Here is a 20,162-nt window from a genome sequence, read left to right as displayed (position 1 = left end):
CGTGTACTCAAAGCCCTCTGCGAATACCTACTCCCCCTTCCCCTCCACCTCTGTTCAGTTTTCTGTTCAGTCTACACAATGCAGTAACCCCGGTTTCAGATGCATCCCTGTGGATCCAGGCCTCTGCCTGCTGGGCTCATCTTGCAACTCTTAGAATAGAAGGGTGGGATGGACAGCCTTTGGCAAGAGTTAAGAAGCATGTGCTTATCGCTGGAGGGATATCCTAACCTGCAATTGCTACCTTTCTCAGCAAAAAGTTGTCTTGGTACACTCCCACTTTCTTCTCTTGTCTCCACCACCTCCACCCTTTAATCCACCTCCTTTTTTGAATAATAATTGTTAACACTTAATGAGGGTTTACCGTATACCAGGTCTTGTGGTAAGTGCTTAGCATAAGTTGTCTCGTTTAGCTTTATAAACCTTTATTTTGTAATAAATTTAGTACCCCACTTCTTGTAGATGGAGAAAAGAGCCAAGGCTCAAAAAAGGTCAAAGTCGTAGCTATTGACTAAACTCAAACCTGGAGCTTTCATTTTAAAGCATTCTATTATTTTTCATATTACTCATATGTGAAGACTTGGATGGCTTTATTGTGTAATCAAATAGAAGTTTGAGGGGTACCACAGTAATGATAAATGTATATCTATCTACCTGTCTGTCTACAGCCAACTGTCGCTATCTACCTAACCATTTTGTTCTTGGTAGACAACCTTCGTACTTTTAATCTTCCTTTTGTTTTATCTTCACAGGTATCTGATCAATGTCACTTTTGAAGGGAGGAATCTGTCCTTCAGTGAAGATGGCTACCAGATGCACCCGAAACTGGTGATAATTCTTCTGAACAAGGAGAGGAAGTGGGAGAGGGTAGGACATGTCTTTGGCAATTCTCAAGCAAAGTAGAGGGATAAGAATGTAAGATTTTACAAAACAGTGAGGGAAAACAATCCCTTGGTTCTGGTCTCTAGAGCTGGGGTACAAGAGATGAATACTTTGAGAACACAAGATAAGCCATTTCTCAAACTTGAATCTCATTTTCTTGCTACTTCATTTAATCAAGAGGCTGTTTTCTTTATGTGTATTACCATTTATTGTTGGCTGAATTGCTGTCTGAATCATGACTTTATTTTAATGGAAGAGTATTCATGTACAATATAAAATATTTTTGTGAAGAAACCAAATATGAGGTGCAATTCCAAAGTCATCTTAAACAGTATAGTGGGAAGACCTTTGGAGCCTAATTGTGAGCAGGCAAGTTTGCATTTATGGTAGTAATTGTACAATCACCATGTAAAGTCCTTCTTGGGCTCTCTCCCACTGCCATTGTCTGAAATTCTCCCATTAGGAATTAATGTCTGTGGGTGCCAGACTGCCTAGGTTCAATTCCCAACTCTCCCCACTAACTTATCTACTTAAAAAAGAAAACAAAAAACTCATAGTGACCCTACAAATCTCTTAACTCCTCTCTGACTCAAGTTTCTTCATCTGTAAAGTGAGAATAATAATAGTATGAACATTACAGAGTGGTTACCAGAATTAAATAAATTTATGTGTGCAAAGACATAGAAAGATACCTGGCACGTAGTAAGCACTCAGTAAGTGTTGATTTTATTATTAGCCTACATTCCTAGTTAAATTCAAATATTCCTGAAAGTGATGTCATTACTGACGTATCTCCAAATATGTTGTGCGGAACACTTGTGCCTTGCGATGCTTTGCTGAAAAATAGTTCTGTGGGTATATGAGATTGGGAGATTCTACCTACTGCTTCTCCCTCTTGCAGATTCTCAAAGCATGCCAGCACTGGAAAGTTCTGAAATATAGCAAAGAAACATCTTTAATTTTGTTCGAGCTGATACTTCCCAAAATTCTTTTATCACAAGACCCTTTTGTTCATGAAATGCATATGCTGTGAAAATGCCTTGGGAAAGATTGATTTAAGACATTTTTTACAGACTCCATGGGCCAGTTGGCTGAGAATAGGCTTCAAGATGTCAGCACAGTTCTGACTAGAATGGAAACCAAGCTGTATATTTCCAGAGGGAATAGTCAAGAAAAGAGGCCAGGCTTCCTGAAATTCACAATTTCCTCAGAGAGAGCTCAGGATAGCTAGTTATAAGAATGCTCACTTGTTAAATTGTGCATGTGTAGCTCAGGTAGTAGAATCCAGGACCTTATCCTTCAAATAGAAAGACCTCAGTCTGTCATGTACTTCCTTGTAGCAGGGCACAGCTATAAGGCTTAAATTATGCCTAGTGTTTTTTATTAAAGTTGCCCTCCCTCCTCTGAGTTATCATTTGTTAAGAAATGGTTGTTCCCTGGGCTCCTGTTCTCCATCCCAATAAAGCTGCTTTTTACTTCTGCTGTAGAGACATAATTTAAGAAGTGTTCTGGGACACTCCTGTATAGCAGGCACTTCTGTGTATCTCCAGAAGAGGAGTTATTAATAACTGAGACTTCATACGTGGATGTCCACCCGGGGTAGATTTTATGCAGTAGACTCTTGATTACTGTTCAAGTAGGAGCCATCTCACATCTGTCCTTTCTTAAAGAGATATGACACTCAGTGCTGCTGCCTTCTCTTCCTTAGGCCGGCTCTGAGGCCTGGGACCCCCACCCCTTTCCAGAACCTTCCCCTGGGGTTTTGATCCCTTCATTCCTTATCAAATCTACCTTTACTCTGGCTATTGAGTTTATTCCTCCCTTTTATATGACCCGAGAACCATGTTGTGAATTTCAGATAGGCATCCCTGTCCCTGACCCTGCCTTTATCCATTTAGATCAGTCCAAACACTGCCATTCGAGTGACCTTCCTAAAACACAACTCTGATTATGTTCTTTCTCTGCCCCAAACCCTCTCAAGGTTTCTGTGGTTTATGAATTGGGTCCAAACTTTATTATTGCATTCAAGGCTCTGGTGCACATTCCCAGGCTCATCTTCTCTTCCTCCCACTTTCCCATCTCACCTTCAAGCTTCATTGGGCTCCTCTCTGTTCTGAGAATGTGCCCCTGTATGCTCTGTACCCTGTACAACTTGTTTGTTTCCTTTTCCTGGAATGAATTTTCCAATTTTACAAATCATAACCATCCTTGGAAACCCAGTCAAAATGTTGTTGCCTCCTTCCCTGATCTTTGACCTAGATTTAATTTCTCACTCCCTTGGCCCCGATAGCTTTTGTCCATGCCTTTCTTGTACACCCATCACGTCCACCTTGTGTTAGAGTTATGTGTGCATGCTTTTGGAGGGCAGAGGTTGTGTCTTTGTTCCGTTGTGTCCTCTCAGCACGTGGGAGAGTGTATTGCACAGAGCAGTTCAATAAATATTTGTCAAACGAATGGGAATCATTACATAATAAAAGACTCTAAAATCTATCATGAAGAATCCAAGTTTATGCTGTTGCATTTGATATAATAGCTTTTTTTAGAGGGGGATAAAATCTTTTATGTAGATTGGGTTTTTATAGATCATACTTTTAAAGTACTAAGGGAAATTGCGATTAAAAGAAATTCTGTGGTTAATCTTTTTGTAAAGCATTTTGGTAGGGGTTGGGATCATAGAATTGAACGTTTTCATATAAAAAAAATTGGTTAATGAAGAGAGATCTTTAGTCTTCATTGAGTTCACAGAGCCATGTAGCTCCCACACTTGGAAGCCCTGGTTAGGGCTTGCTTGTTTGCAGAGAAGGATGGCAGGAGCCAGGCACAGCTCTAGGACATGGTGGGGTGTGGTGAAATGCATCATGGGTATTTGCACCTTGTCTTCCTCGGTTATCCTTGCCCTCAGAACACTCTGCATTCTCCAGGTCCCTAATATCACTCAAGAAGTTTTCCTGTGGTCATGAGTCTGTGGACTCCTGAGGGGCAGGCATGAAGGTGGAGATTATACAGTGAGGAGTTAGATGCTGGAAAGATAATCAGGGAAGGAATCTGGATTCGTGGTGAAAACATAGGTTGAAAGGCAGGACTGTCAGCTTCTCATCATGCCACTAACTAGCTGTGTGACCTATTCTTTTTACTTTCCTTGATCTTTCTTTCCTCATCTTTAAATGATGGCATGAAACTAAGATGATCTCTAGGGTTCTTTCCAGCTCTAACTTCTGGTATTACAGATTCATGTTGTAAATATTCAGAAGTTTGGGATGGAAATTCTGGTGAAGAGTTGGAGCATATAAAAGGAACCTGTGTTTATTTATTTTTTAAATTTTATTGTGTTTTAGTTGACAGCACAAATTACTTTTTCATTCAAAAAAATTTATACACAAATTCGTTTTGGGACATTGGTTGCAATACCCAAAATGTGTCAGCACTCTCTGCCTTTCCCTTTCCACCCTGTGTTCCCCATGTCCATTTATCCAGTTTTTCTGTCCCTTCCTGCCTTCTTGTCTTTGCTTTTGGGCAGGTGTTGCCCATTTGGTCTCGTATACTTGATTGAACTAAGAAGGCTGTTCCTCATATGTTTTATTGTTTGTTTTATACGCCTGTTTAATTTTGACTGAAAGTTGGACTTCAGGAGTGGCTTCAGTTCTGAGTCAGCTGGGAATCCTGCATTTATTTATTTATTTGTATTTATTGTGCTTTAAGTCAAAGTTTACAAATCAAGTCAGTCTCTCGTACAAAAACTTATACGCACCTTGCTATGTACTCTTAGCTGCTCTTCCCCTAATGAGACAGCACATCCCTCCTCCCCACCCTGTATTCCCCATGTCCATTCATCCAGCTCCTGTCCCCCTCTGCCTTCTCATTTCGCCTCCAGACAGGAGCTGTCCATGTGGTCTCATGTGTCTACTTGAGCCAAGAAGCTCACTCCTCAAGAGTATCATTTTCTGTCTTATAGTCCAGTCCAATCCCTGTCTGAAGTGTTGGTTTCAGGAATGGTTGCAGTCTTGGGCTAACAAAGGGTCCAGGGACCATGACCTGTGGTGTCCCTCTAGTCTCAGTCAGACCATTAAGTCTGATCTTTTTACGAGAATTTGAGATCTGCATCCCACTGCATCTTCTGCTCCATCGGGGATTCTCTGTTGTGTTCCCTGTCAGGGCACCATCTAGTTCTTCTGGTCTCAGGCTAATGTAGTCCCTGGTTTATGCGGCCCTTTCTGTCTTTTGGGCTCATCTTTATCTTATGTCTTTGGTGTTCTTCATTCTCCTCCACTCCAGGTGAGTTGGGGCCAATTGATGCATCTTAGATGGCCGCTTGCTAGTGTTTAAGACCCCAGACGCCACTCACCAAAGTGGGATGCAGAATGTTTTCTTAATACATTTTTTATGACAGTTGACCTAGGTGTCCCCTGAAACCATGGTCCCCAAACTCCCATCCCTGCTTCTCTGGCCTTTGAAGCATTCTATTGTGGAATCCTGCATTTATTTTTAAGGACAGTAGCTACCAGGACATATTTGTCATTCTTGTCATTAGGACAAACATCATCTCCCCAGAAAGGCTTTCTCTCATGACCCAAGCTAAAGTAGCTACTCAGTCACTCTATGACAATGGTTTATTTTAACTTTCATCATGACACCTATCTGATATTTTGCTTATTGGCTTGTTTATTCATTCATTGCTTGTCTCTTCATGCCAGGATGGGTGCCTCGTGGGAGCGAGGACCTTGTCTGTGTTGTTTACCTCTAAAACCCTAACACTTGAAGAAGAGTGCCTGGTGCATAGTGAACACTTAAAAGATAATTGTTAAATATACGGAGAATGCGTACGCTTAGGAGAGTTAGCATATTGTCCAGCCATTTGGCTTCTACCCTGAAAATCGGCACTTTAGACAGAGTGGTTGGCTGTGGAGAGCATGAGAACAGGTGCATTTCCAACCTGAAGTGAGCATCCTAGTGCCAGTGAAGGACTCGGGGGCCTCTTCACTACAGCTCCATATCCAGTGGAGGCATATGTGTAAACAGTTTTTAACAAGGAGCCTCGGGTCGAGGAAGATTCATTAAGTTGTTGGTGTGAAGCATGTGATGGGCTTTTCAAAATATTCCTTCAGGTTTTTAAAAAGTAGTCTCAACATTGCAGTCTTATAAGTTCGGTTCTTACTTGAAGTCAGGGTAACATAGTCTATGGGACCTGAGTGTGGTTTTGGGAACCAGAAAGAACTGAGTTCAATTCCCCACATTGCTGTTTATCAGCTTATAAACCTGCACAAGTGGCTGATGTTATCTGAGTCAATTTCCCTTTTGTAAAATACGGTTGTTGTAAAGCTTGAGCAAGATTTTATAGTAAAACACAAGTCCCCACATCCCTTTTGTACTTTTTTAAGGTAATATTCGCATATGAGAAAAAGTCAAATGGTGTAAGAGAGTAAGCAGTGAAAAGGCTCTCTCCTTCTCGTCTATTATCTTTTGTCCCCTAGGTTTCCCTCTCCAGAGCAATCACTGCCACCAGTTTCTTACATATTCCTCTGAAAATACTCCAAGAATATACCAACAAATTTTATATATCTATCCAACCTCCTTTTTTTTTTTTTTTTTAAACAAATACCTGCTCTTGTGAACCTTTAATGGGAAGCTATGTAAGTAAGCGGGAGTCCTTGGATAATGCAAACAGTTAATGCACTCAGCTGCTAACTAAAAGGCTGGAGGTTTGAGTCCACCCAGAGGATGCCTCAGAAGGAAGACCTGGTGATCTGAAAAATCAGCCACTGGAAACCCTGTGGAGCCCAGTTCTACTCTGACACCCATGGGGTCGCCATATGTCAGAATCAGCTCGAAGGCAACTGGTATATAAGCATCTACTAAGAGGCATGGGAGACTAAAATAGCAAAGAGACTTCTAGATCAGAATTATATTCACAGAGAGCCAAGTACATCTCTCCAGTATTAGGAATGTAGAGAAGGACATTTAAGGAGAGAGATATACACACGCTCATACACACATGCACACATGGCATGGTGAGTTGGTAGGGGTCAGGAATGGTGAAAAAATAATGTATGCAGAGTGGGTTAATTTGTAGGACTGTCTAAGTGGGGGACAGCTGCATAAACTTGCATTAAAAATAGTCAGGCACAGAGAAGCAGCTCCAGCAAACATTCAGACTTCTCAGTCTTTATCAGAGCCTCTCATGATTTGCTTCATTGCTACTGCTCTCTGCTTCCATTTAATCGTTCCTAAAATGGGAATAATAAAAATGAAATGCAGCGGGGGTGTGTTCTGAGTAATGACTTCAAGAAATGATGATAGTGCATTTTCAGGCTGTAAGATGTAAACAGAGCTTAAAGGGACTGTCTGGGTCAGAATTAAAGGAGCTACGGCTGCTAACCAAAAGTTCGGCTGTTCAAATCTACCAGGCACTCTTTGGAAACTGTATGGAGCAGTTCTTCTCTGGCCTATAAGGTCGCTAGGAATCAGAATCAACTCGACAGCAATGGGTTTGGTTTTGGTGTTTTTATGTCTGATTTGCATCTCTGCTTGTTTTTCCCCAAAGAGATGGGAGGTGTGTTTTATAAGGCCACTCCCTCCTCCCTCCCTCCTCTTTCCAGAAAAATCTCCTTCCTTGTGAAAATTAAAACATTCTCAGCTGGCTTGGGTCATCCACTGGGCTCCCCAAGCCCCCCAGCTATCTCTGGCATGTCAGCTTTGTAATACTGTGATGTTACAGCTGCACCCCCCAATGAATAAAGTGCTAGAAATGAAAGTGCCAGCACACAGCACTGAGCCCATAATAAAACTAAAAACAAACCCGTTGCCGTCGAGTGGATTCCACCTCGTTGTGACCCTATAGGGCAGAGTAGAACTGCCCTGTTGGGTTTCTAAGAGCAGCTAGTGGATTCGAACTACTGACCTTTTGGTTAGTAGCCCAGCTCTTAACCACTGTACCACCAGGGCTCTGTAATAGTATTTATGAGTTAATGGATGGATCAGTGGGAGAGATCAAGGGCAACCAAACTAGTAAAAGGAAGACTCCTAAAAGCAGCAGGAGCAACAACAACGTAATACTAATAAGACAGGTTACTCTGCCAGTATCTGGAATCTGAATTGAATGAGCCAGTTTAAGGGATGCTATCTGCTTCTGGTAACCTAGCGTCCAGGATACTACCCAGTAGCACTAACTGCAGAGTGGGGATGCCGTGATTGTACCACCTAAGGACTGTAGTGATCACATTCCAAAGTAATCAGATTTGGAGATGAAACAATAGAGGTCAATTGCTGCTATGACAGATATCCCTTGAATACTTTTGGTTGACAAAGGAAAACTTGCATGAATACTCACACATAGACTCATTCACATACAAACTGGCAGACTGTTCTTTCGGTTTCCCGTTATACCTTGGTGCCCAGCACCATGTGTGGTGCTGAGTAGACAGTGAGTATTTGGTGACTGCCTGTACACACCTGTACCAACTTCCCCACCCTCCAGCCTCAGACGAGAGACCAAGGAATATCCATACTCTATGAAGACTCTACAGAGTGTGCCTAAGAAGGTGGAACAGAAGCTCCTGACGTCAGGGGTGTTTGTTCTGGCTCTCCTGATACCGTTGTTTGACAACCTGCTATTTCTACCAGCTTTGAGTACTAATATACACACTTGGATTAAAGGATTAGAAAACAGGATCCATGGAGAAAGGCTGTGGGGATTGGGGTCATTAAGGGGATGAAGAAAAGGCAATGAAGTGATGACTTACTCTCCTTAAGTCTATGAAGAATTCTTGCACCAAAGATGGAGATCAGCTGTTCACTTTCTCCTCTGAGACAGAACCAGAGAAAGTGGGCTTAAAATCAAGCAGAGAGGATTTATGTTTTTTATAGGGAATATTTCTTAATCTAGAGAAATGTTGAGTACTGGAATGGTTAACAACACCAGGTAATGATGCTAGAAGTTCTGAAAAGTGGATACGTATGTCCTCATCTCTTTGTATGTACAGTTCTGCCCAAACGTTAATCCTTAAACTGTTTTGCCTCTTCCTCCCTGCCTCCATGCCTCCCTCCCTCTGTCCCTTCCTTCCTCCCTCCCGCCCTCCTTCCTTCCTCCCTCCTGCCCTCCTCCCTCCCTCCCTCCCTCCCATCGCATACATAATTGTTGAGCACCTACAATGAGCCAAGTATTGCTTCCACCAATTTAGTATCTTAGATTTCCTAGTGGCTGAAATGAAAAATTAAATTCTTTACAAGGGGAAAAGTGCTTATTGTGACACTTAAAATTTCTATAACCTAAGATGATTTTTAATCTTATTATTTGAAATGATCTAATAGTTGGATTGATGTTTACTGTTGCTTGATAAGTAAAGACTCTGCTAATGTATATTTTATTTCTTACAATGGCTTCCAGACCAAGTGCCCAGATTACATATTTCGGGGTGTCTTTCTGAGTTGTACTTATGTCAGACCATCAAATCCAAGAGGTCCCTCCTTGTTCCCTGAGCACAATGAGCCTGTGCCCAGTCTGTCTGCCTATGCCCTTGTCTAGGATTCCAGAGAGAGACCACTTGGGGCAGCCCCTGGAGCGGAAGTGTGCCTGCCACTAACTGGTAAAGTTTAAACACCCTGTGAGACTTGGTGCACAACATCAAGCAGCCACCCTCACGTTCGTTTGTAAAATGATTCAAAAAGAAGAACAGGATGCAGAGGGGAAATGGACTTCAAAACCATCATTTTGGAAAGGCTGCTTGTCTTTAGGTGCTTAACATCAGCCACTGAATGAAAAGGATGAAAGAACTTTGGTTGGCTTTACTTTTGAAATCTATAGATGCTGATGGGGGTAAGGGGGCAGGGCAGGAAGCCAAACTCAATTCAGAGACTGAAGTGCTGGCTTAACCTTGACTTAAGGAAACGCAGTAAAGAGAAAAGTGTCCCCAAAGCCAAAAGACAGCTTTCATCCATCTTGTTAAATTTTATTGAGATTTTTATTTCATGGCAGTTATCTGTGGTTGGCTCCTGAGCACTCTGAACTGTTTTTCTAATTTCTAGGTTGCAATGTTTTGCCAGGAGTGGTATTGAAAATAGTGGTTATGGAGATTACAAGACTGTCATATTTACGTTCAGGTTAAATACAGTATTTGTGATTTTCTGATTGTAAAAATTGTTGGTGTTTAGTAAAGATATTTGGTGGCAGGGGTAGGGGGAGAAAAACATAATTTACACGTATCCACACCTACACAAAGAACTAACAGTTACTTCTATTTCCCATCAATGCCTTTTTTCTGTGCATATTGTATACGTGTATATTATAACACAATAGAATTTGATACAATAGAATTAGGAACATAACATATGAACATTTTGCCACCTACTTTTTTACCTTAATATGGTATTGTAGACATATTCCTATTTTATTAAATATTCAAAATCATGAACCTTAATGGCTGCATAATTTGGAGTTCTTGGGTGGTGCAGACAGCTAAGTGCTCAACTACTCGACAAGCACTGGAAGTAAGAACCCACTCAGAGGCATCTTGGAAGCCAGGCCTGAAGACCTGCCTCTGAAAGGTCACAGCCTTCTAAACCTCATGGCACAGTTTTACTCCGCATACATAGGGTCATGAGTTGGAATTGACTCGACAGCAAGCAACAACAGTATTCCATTGTACTTCTTTAAACTAGTCCCTTATGATTAGACATTCATACGGAGGCTCTGGTTCTCATATGAAAATAATTTCTGTTTTGGATGCTCTAAGTTGGATGTCAGAAGATTGCTTTCCAAGATAACAAGGTTTGGTCACTTGTGCTATCTAACGTCCCTAAATATTAAAAATGAAAACCCTTAATTTGGGAATTGTTTGAATTATATTCAGTAACAACCAGTGGACATGTATGCTGTTAGTGTGGAAGTTCCTCGTTTGTGCTAGGAATTGCAGTGAGTTTCCCTTTTTGATCTTCTGACTGAGTGTGCTGCCTTATAACTTCTCTGATAAGTGTATTTCTTATTTCTGGGTAGTTATATCACACAGAGAATGCGAAAGGCCAGGTGTTCAGTGTGTATCTGCATTTTTTATCATACTGACACCATTTTCTTGAGTTGGAGGCTAGCAAAATTCAGGGTCACTGTTCCCAAGTTACTAGTGGGACTCATGCTGGGTGACATCTTAGTACTGTTTCTATTCTCTACCACAAGAGTAATCCCCTTCTTTTACCAGTGGGGACAACATCTGGCTGACTCACATATCCAGGAACAGGTATGCCTCAAGAGTGTCTGGGCTGTGATAATAGTGGACTATTCTTTTCATACCTCTATGATTTTTCACCCAGCAAGCTACTTTGTGCATACATTAGTAGCATATTGACTTTACTGAGATGTGAAGTCTGGCATTAAAACCATAATATCTGAATGTCCTTCATATACAAGCATACTGCTATTGATTGAACACCAAGAAATGTTACACTTAGAGTCTTTCCTACCATGTTGATGGGTTTATATTAGTCCATGCACAGTATCTCTCTCTCCACAATACTAATTTATAGGCCTGACTAGGAACAGGGTAAAAGTAAATCATGCATACAGAGAGAGAAATTCTGACCTTGGCGTGGTTAACTCTGTTCATCACTCTGTGGTACAAAGATTTGAAAGGAAATGTTGGCCAATTAATAAAATAAATTATCTTTCAGGATGAAAACTATTAATAAAAAACATAGATACAAATCTTGTAAAACATCTATAAATCAGTTGCCATTGAGACAGCTCCAACTCATGGCGACCCCGTATGTGTCAGAGTAGAACTGCTCCACAGGGTTTTCAGTGGGTGATTTTTTGGAATTAGATCTCCAGGTTTTTCTTTCCCAGCACCGTTGGGTGGTCTTAAACCTCCAACCTTCCACTTAGCAACAGAGCACATATGTTAAGCATTTGCACCACCCAGGGACTTCACAGTAGTCATAGAGTCCAGATTACTCAGGGTGATTTTATTATTTTCTCTATTATAATTATTGCTGTTCATAATATGCTGGAAATTTCAGTTCATTCTGGTAAAGAGCGATAACTTAAGGTGGCCTAGAAGCTCTCATACTTTCTGTCAGCTGCCCCCTTCCTCCCATCATGTGATCCAGATGTTCTCTGCTGCTTATAAAGGTGGCCAACTGCTGGTTTTACAGGCATTCTAGGCATAGCTCTGCCAGCTAAATGTTCTCAAGGTTTAAACATAAAGCAAATCTGTGCCAGGGGAATGGTGAGAGGGAAAGCATGATCCTGGAGAGGAAAATAACAGAAGAAAGAGAGTGCACGTAGAAGGCAATTGTTGGGGAAAGAATGGTAGACCTTGAGAGGAAAAGAACGCCATACTCCACTGCTGGATTTTCCAGATGCAGGACATTTCCCCCTTGCACCAAGCTTTCCCTGAATATCCTTTAACATTTTTTTCAGTCCAAAGGTTGGTGTAGGGTATCATCTAAGATCATCATCTTTGCCTGTTCCTCTAATAATATGTGCTAATTTGTCTTCATCCACCTCATGAGGAAGGGAGTTGGCTGGCAAAAGAACAGAGCATTACCGCTTAGGTAGAATTTCTGGTGAGTATTTAAGCCACCTCAGCATTCTCTTTATAGAAAAGTGTAAAAAATTCTGTTTTCCCTGTAGGCACTGGGGAAGATGTACAGTTTCTAGAACGGTCTAGCCTGGGGCTAGGGGTGTTAGGAGGATTTGGCCACTAGCACATCTGACATTTATATAGCACTTTATTAGCAATGCTGTTTATAAAGAAGGTTAGCATGTTTGATCTTATTTTGATTCCTATTACTGCTTTAAGACACACTTGTAAGATAAGTAAACTGAGGCTCAGTAGGTCGTCATTTGCCCAAAGTCACACAGCTAATGAATGGCAGAGCTGGGTGTAGACGTTTCTTTTAGCCTGATTTAAGTCTAGTGTACTTTTTGCCCTAACACAGAGTATGAGAGCACAACTAGACTAATAAGATGAAAGTGTAGCAATATCAGTGGAGATAATTTTGTAGTACAGTGGGTAGTTCATACCATGGAAACATGTGGGCCCTATCACTGAAGAGTTTTGAAACTAAATATTTGTTAAGAAATGGGTAAGGGCGGACTGTAGCTGGCTGTTTGAGTTTAATGTTTTCCTGCGATTAACAAAAATAAAAGGATTTGCCGTGATTTGCCCATTATCTCCACTGATATTGCTACACTTTCAACTTATTAGTCTAGTTGTGCTCTTATACTCTGTGAGAGGAAGGAAGGGATGAGAGTGGTGAGGGAATGAGAAAAAAAGAAAGCTTCCCTGCATTCCTGCATTATTTCATGTATATAAACCTGTTGTGTCGAGTTGATTCCAACTCATAGTGACTCTACTATATACGTATATATATCCAAAAAACCAAAACCAAACCCAGTGCCGTTGAGTAGATTCCGACTCATAGCGACTCTATAGGACAGGGTAGAACTGCCCCATGGACTTTCCAAGGAGCGCCTGGCGGATTTGAACTGCCAACCTTCTGGTTAGCAGCGGTAGCACTTAACCACTACGCCACCAGGGTTTCCTGTGTATATATAGACACACATACATATTATATATACACACAGGTGCACACACATACAGACACACCCTCTTTTTTCAGTTGGAAACAAGAGCCTATCTCCTCAAATCGTGACAGAACTTGTTTCTTTGAATGACAAAGGCTGTAGCTACCTGCTGAAACAACTGTCTAGGTATTGGTTGCACGGAGGGGATTTTCCAGGAAACAGTCACTCCGTGCATTAAAAGCTGTCCTAAAACGCAGTCAGCACAGCGATGGCACTGTGGCCATGCAGCCGCATTGATCAGACAGCCGCTGGAGGTACAGAGAAATGTTGAAACACCAAGGGGAATTTAAAATAGCTGACCTACAAAACAGCCCTTCTAAGTAGGAGAGTGATAGGAAATTTTAACTTTGTTTTATATAAAACACAATCAACGAAATATCTTATAAACTCAACTAGCTAAGGGAAAAGTGTTTGGGGATCTCATACAAAAGTAGATGAAGGTTCATTGAGATGAAGAAAAAATATAGGAGCAAAACTTAGAAGCAAAATGCAATGACTAAGAACATTGACCTTCTGTGATTTATCATGACCATTTCAGTGTTTCCCCCAAGCATGGCCGTGGGTTTTACTGTGGTGCGTGGGTTAATTTAAGAGAAACGAGTTGTTTTTCTTTTTAGTAACCATCTATTTATTTTTATAGTTATCGTCTATTTTTGCAATTGGTGCTTGTTTTGCATTTATAGAAATGATATGAAGTTTTTAAAATGTATTTTTAAAAGGAAGATGATTTAAAATGTTAAAAAAAATAATGTAAGTGGTACAGAGATGTGGCAAAAATTGTTACAGTGATACCTGGATGACTGAATTTGGGAAATGTTTCAGGAGGCAAAGTCTATTCTCAACCCCTCGCCCCACCCCCTAGAATCATGGTGTCGAAAGCTGACCTATGTTTCCGTCCTCTTCCCCCCTCACCTCTGCATGTGCCATACACACCAGCATAGTGGGAAACTAACCCTTCAGCAATTCCTCGTACACCTTTATGCCTACTTGCCTTGGCTTATGCTCTTTTCTTGGCCTTGAATCATTGAACTTCTTGGCCTTTGAAGCATAGCTTAAAAGCCAAGAGACACCATGCTTTACTTACTTACCTCTGCCTCGAGCAATGGCTTGTCTCTCAGTTTCCTCATCTATGAAATAAGAATATTAATAGCCCCTACCTCAAAGTGTTGCTAAGAGGATCAAATAAGTTTTAATTCATGTAAAATTCTTAGCAATATCTGGCACATAACAAGTGTTCTGCAATTGTACACTATTATTTTACTTGTGTCTATATTAAATCAGAGATAAAACAATTGAAATTGGATTCTAGTGGAGAAAAATGACCAGACACACACTTAACTAGGTTGGGTTTTGGCCTTAGTAATTAAAAGGGTGGAAGCTAGCAATCAGCAAATAGAATTCTTGACATATTTAGTGATAAATTGGCAATGAGCGGCTTTCTTCCTTTATTCTTTGCACAGAAATTTTTAATTAAATATTAATTAATCAATATTAATATTAAATATTAATAAATAAATACTAATAAAATAATGCCAAAGTCTACAACCTAGCACAACAGTCCATTCTGGGACCATCATCCAGAAACTGAAAATCTCCTCAGCTTAGGCTTAGCATATTGCTGGTTCTCAGCAGCCATTTAATAGCAACCCAAACACATTAAGCAATAGCAACAGTTTATGAAACCTTGTAGTGTGTCCTTGTGCTATTTGATCTACTTGGGTTTTGTTCCATTATAATAAACCGCCACTTTGTGCTTGATAATAAAGAACTGCCAGTCTCACCTTTACTGCTTCCTTATTCTGCGGTGGGTAGATTGGCTCACAACCCTTCAAGGAATTCCTTCCCCAAGGGAAAGTGGTTTAATGTCAGAAGACATGGCCATGGTCAGGGCTGAATGTAAAAGGGGGTAGTGATGAAATGGGTGGTGAATGATGGTAACAGTTGACACCCAAATAGTGTTTTACAGTTTATACCAGTGGTTCTCAAAGTGTGATCCCAGGAGCAGCAGAATCAGCATCCCCAGGGAACTTTTTAGAAATGCAGATTCTCAGGCCTCACCCCAGAAGCTGTAGGCATGAGGCCCAGCAACCTGAGTTCTGACCTGTGAAACACAGGTTCAGTTTATCAGAGCCATTCCTTTTCACAAGGAGAAAATAAGTATTTGTTTAATGGGTATTTAAGAGTGCCACTCTGCCATTGTTCTCTGTTGTCACTTTATTTTCTAGCCATTAACTTTGAAATAAAGCTGAATCTTTATCCTTTTGTTACTTAAAGGGAGGGTAGAGTCAGAAGCCTGGCAAGAAAGAGTTAAGGCTTATCCCACTCACTCCAAGAGGTTCTGAATTAGCTGTCTTCTTAGTTTAGCTGCTTAAAAAAAACAAAAAAACAAAAAAACTCTGACATTAGGCTGCAATGTATGGGTTTATTCATTCAACAAATATTTCCTGAGTTCCTACTAAGTGCCAAGTACTGTTCTAAACTAAACCAAACCATTCCTGCCTTTTCGATTCCAACTTATGGCAGCCCTATAGGACAGAATACAACTGCCCCCATAGGGTTTCCAAGGCTGTGAACCTTTACAAAAGCAGACTGCCACATCTTTCTCCCATGGAGCAACTTGGCGGGTTTGAACCATCAAATACTGTAACCACTGCACCACCAGGGCTCCAGTGCTGGGAAAACAGTATCAGACAAGACCAGCAAGTTCCCTGCCCTCAAGGAGCTCACGTCTTGCCTAGGAGGGTCAGACAATGAACAAATAAATGAATAAATGTAATTTCAAGTAGTACCAAATGCTATGGAGATAGTAAGATAAGGTGTAGTGGTTCTCAACCAGGTGATGCCAGCCCCCAAAGGGGCTTCTGGAAGTGACTTTACTACTTTAAATCAGTTGCCAGCCAGAGTTCTAAAGAGCATTTCCAAGAGCTGTTTTTAGAAATTTGGCCTGTTATTTAAAGTAGAAACTTTTCAAGTTATGCCCATAGGCCTTCTGCTTAAATTCTATGTAAAGACTGGGTTGCAGATACAGACCCATTTCCAAGCCACAGGGGACATGTGGGTAGTATTTGATCTTCCTTTTTTTTTTTTTTCATTACTACTAGGTTTCAGAGAATGAGATGTAAATTTTTGTAATGGACACATCAGGCAATGAAAATTTCACTATTTATGCTTGCTTTCGCCGAAGAGGAAAGAAATATTAACCCTGATTATTTAATAAGTCATCTACCCTAAGCTACTCTTTTAAGTGAGCATAATGTTCTTTTGCTTTCTTTCCCAGCTATCGTGGCAATTATTTCACTGCCTTGCCTCCATTTGACCCTGTTGTTGATTCTTAATATGACACTACACTAGGACCTGGCGAGAAGGTATAGGAAAGGTCATCAACTGGCAGCCCACAACTGCTTTTGGATCATAGGCATGTTCTATGTGGCCTACAGAGGCTTTTTGTTTTCTAATTAAATTGGTTCCTATTGCAGTTGTTGTTAGGCGCTGTCGAGCCGATTCCTACTCATAGTGACCCCATGTGACAGAGGAGAACTGCCCTATAGGGTTTTCTTGGCTGTAATTTTTACTGGAGCAGATCGCCAGGCCTTTCTCCTTGGGAGCTGCTGGGTAGATTGGAACCGCCAACCGTTTGGTTAGCAGCCAAATGTTTAACCGTTGCGCCACCAATTCTCAAGTTGGTTTCTAGCACTTAAAACTAAGAAAGTTTCCATATTACCTCAGATTTCTAGATTTTTGGAAAAAACAGGAGACCTGGCAACACTGCGCTCACATTCCTATGGGACTGAGGGCCCACTGCCACTTGGATGGAATACATGCTCTCCAGTTTAACACAGCCCCCAAACACCCCACCTCTCATTAATTATCTACATGCTCCTTGTAAACATTGGAGCTTGTGGCTCCTGAAGAAAGGATGAGTTCAGAAAATATTCAGTCTCTGTTTAAAATCTTAAATTTATACCTTGGAAATGGTGGTTACACTCAGGATTAAGGAATTGGGTATTTATGGAACATACACGGAGTCCTGGTGGCACAGTGGTTGAGAGTTCAGCTGCTCACCAAAAGGTCGGCAGCTCAAACCCACCAGCCGCTCCTTGGAAACTATATGGGGCGGTTCAACTCTGTCCTATCGGGTCACTATGAGTTGGAGTTGATTGTTGATTGTTCACTGCAGTTCACCTTAGGTCTCTAGGGGGCGTCTGAGAATTCTGAGCATTGTCTTAAAAATGCATCAGTGCAAAGAGCAATCACAGTTCTATATTGTGCTGAACCCCCAAATTCACCTTAGAATTCTAGAAGGCAAAAGACACTACCTGTTGAAGGGCTTTCTATTTGTCAGACAATAAAATATAGAAATAGGAACTTTTAATGCCTTAAAAAGTTTAGAAATATAAAGGGCACAAATGTATCTTTTTCTTGGCAAAGTAACAAATAATCTTACCTGGAGGAACATCATTGAAAGGCTTCATAGACATGAACTTTCAAGGGGAATTAGAATGATCCAACGGCATCTACCCAGCAGAGAAAGGAAGGCTTCAAGAGAACAAAACCTCAGCTAGGAGACTAGGAGAATGAAGGAAAGGGAATGGGTAAATCAAAGGAAGAAGATGTGGAATAGGAAAAAGTGAAATTAGAAATGAAGGCAGGGGCAGAAGCCTTCAATGTAGGAACAGAAAACTTAACGGCGATTAGAGAGAGAGAGACATGATCTGAGCATAGAGAGCAGTATGGTTTTCAATCATGTTGTTCTGATTAAACTAAAGCAGAGAAAGAGAAAGAAAGAGGGGAAAAAAAAAACGGTATCAAGAAAAGAGGGGATCGAAGCTGTGTCTCTAGACTCCTGACCCACAGAAACTGCAAGATAAATTTGATGCTTTAAGCCACTAAGCCTTGGGGATTTTTTTTTTACACAGCAATAGATAGTCAATATAATACCAAAGACAAAAGGATTTAGAGAAGGAAATAATATAGATGGTTCAGGCAATCAAGAAGGCTTCAAGAAGAGTATGATTTTAGAGATGGGCCTTAAAAAAAAGGGAAGGTTTTTAAAGGTGAGTAATAGTGAAAGTAAGAATATTCCAGGAAGAGGGAGTAGTAGATGGAGTGCAGTGTTTATTCATATAATAACGGGTTTAAAAAAAAAAACTATTTGAATAATAGGATACAAATAACGAGATAGAAATATGTAAAGACTGGACCTAGAGGATATGAGAAGCAAGGCTGACAGGGTTGGATTAAATCAGCAAGCAATCAGAAACCACAGACTGTTTGTGAGAGGGAGAGTGACTTGATTATAACTTCTCTTCAGGAAATTCATCTGGTAGCTCTGATCGGCTGTGTGAACTTGGGGACTTCCAGGGCCACTGCAGTCATCTAAGGCCTGAACAGACATGGTGCTGCTGGGCAAAGGGAGCGAGGATGGATGGGAGAATGATGGCAGAGACAGAATGAATGGGTAACATACTGGGAGAGATGAGGCAAAAACCATTGAAGAATTGAGCTTCAGGGAATGGGATGATTATGGGAAATTGGGACATCACAAAATTAGTGATGGGGAAGGGATTTCATGGGTTTAGTTCTAGGTATCTTAATTTTGAGGTATTGTTGGCCCAAAAGGGAGGTGAAAATGTCAGTGTGTGGTTCTGGTGAGAAAATACCACTAAAAATGCAGAATTGGGAGTTTTCTACAGAAAGGTGATAATGGAAACCCAGGGAGAAGATGCTTTTCTAAAGAAAGCAGAGAAGAGGAAAGAGGACTGAGGATATGAGCCTACAGAGTATCTCCTCTGGGGTGGGGGGCTTAAAGGTGGGAGAAGAGAGTGGAATCAGCAAAAAAAAAAAAAGGAGAAGTAGTCATCTAAGAAGTGGGAGGGGAACCAAGAGAGCAAGTTAAGGGAAGGCATTATTACGGAGGAGGGGCGATACCATGACTTCACAGTGGCACTCTTTCATGCCTTATCAGCATGAAATGCCTCATCGGCACCACCATCCCCCCCAAAAAAAAAAAATCACACAAGGCAATCACAGAACGATGTGGCCCCATTCTTGTACTCCTTTGTTGAAACTTGGGCATTTAGGGTTTTCCTTGACAATTTAAGAAGTAGATAGACACTGATATATTTTTACCCAATGTAAGTTCTTCTTGTTCTTCAGAGATGAAACTCTGCCTTCCAAATCTATATTTTTATTCTCCAAACGAATCGTTGGCCACTTAAAATCCTGTGCTTACGTATAAGAACCTAAAGGAGGAAATTACCTTTAAGTGGGGCTTAAATGTATTCTATGCAAAGCCATGAGGATCACCCTCTTTGTCAGAACCTGAGGAATCATATTTGATCTTGAGTAATGAACCTCTCTTTTATGTAATAATATTTGTTGTTTTTGTCTGATTCCAAAATATAGCAATTTGTTCATTATAAAAAAATTAATAAAATAGAAAAAAGCATGAATAAGAAATAAAATTCGTGCAAATTCTACCACCCAGAGAAAATTTCTGTTTACATTTTGGTTTCTATTGTTCCAGTCTTTTTTTTTTTTTTTGGTCTATTCCTTACATATTATGAGTTTTGTAAAAATGTGCATATTTTTATAAAATTGGCATCCTATTGTATATCCTGTTTTATAATCTACATTTTCCTTAACAATGTGGTTTGAATGGTATGTCAGAAAAATATCATTAAATATTCACCTAGTACATAACTTTTAA

At 40.6% G+C, this 20,162-nt stretch overlaps 1 protein-coding gene across 1 annotated transcript in view; it reads left to right on the top strand.

Annotated features, from left to right (window-relative positions):
- Positions 1 to 20,162, top strand: part of GRIN2B (glutamate ionotropic receptor NMDA type subunit 2B) — a 484,741-nt gene that overhangs the window by 356,561 nt on the left and 108,018 nt on the right. The window contains exon 4 of the mRNA XM_049882524.1: positions 750 to 864. Coding sequence (XP_049738481.1) covers positions 750 to 864 — 115 coding nt within the window. The remainder of the gene's footprint in view (positions 1 to 749; positions 865 to 20,162) is intronic.

The sequence above is a fragment of the Elephas maximus genome, chromosome 4, assembly GCF_024166365.1.
Source record: "Elephas maximus indicus isolate mEleMax1 chromosome 4, mEleMax1 primary haplotype, whole genome shotgun sequence".
Classification (NCBI taxonomy): domain Eukaryota; kingdom Metazoa; phylum Chordata; class Mammalia; order Proboscidea; family Elephantidae; genus Elephas; species Elephas maximus.
This window is presented reverse-complemented; position numbering and strand designations above follow the sequence as displayed.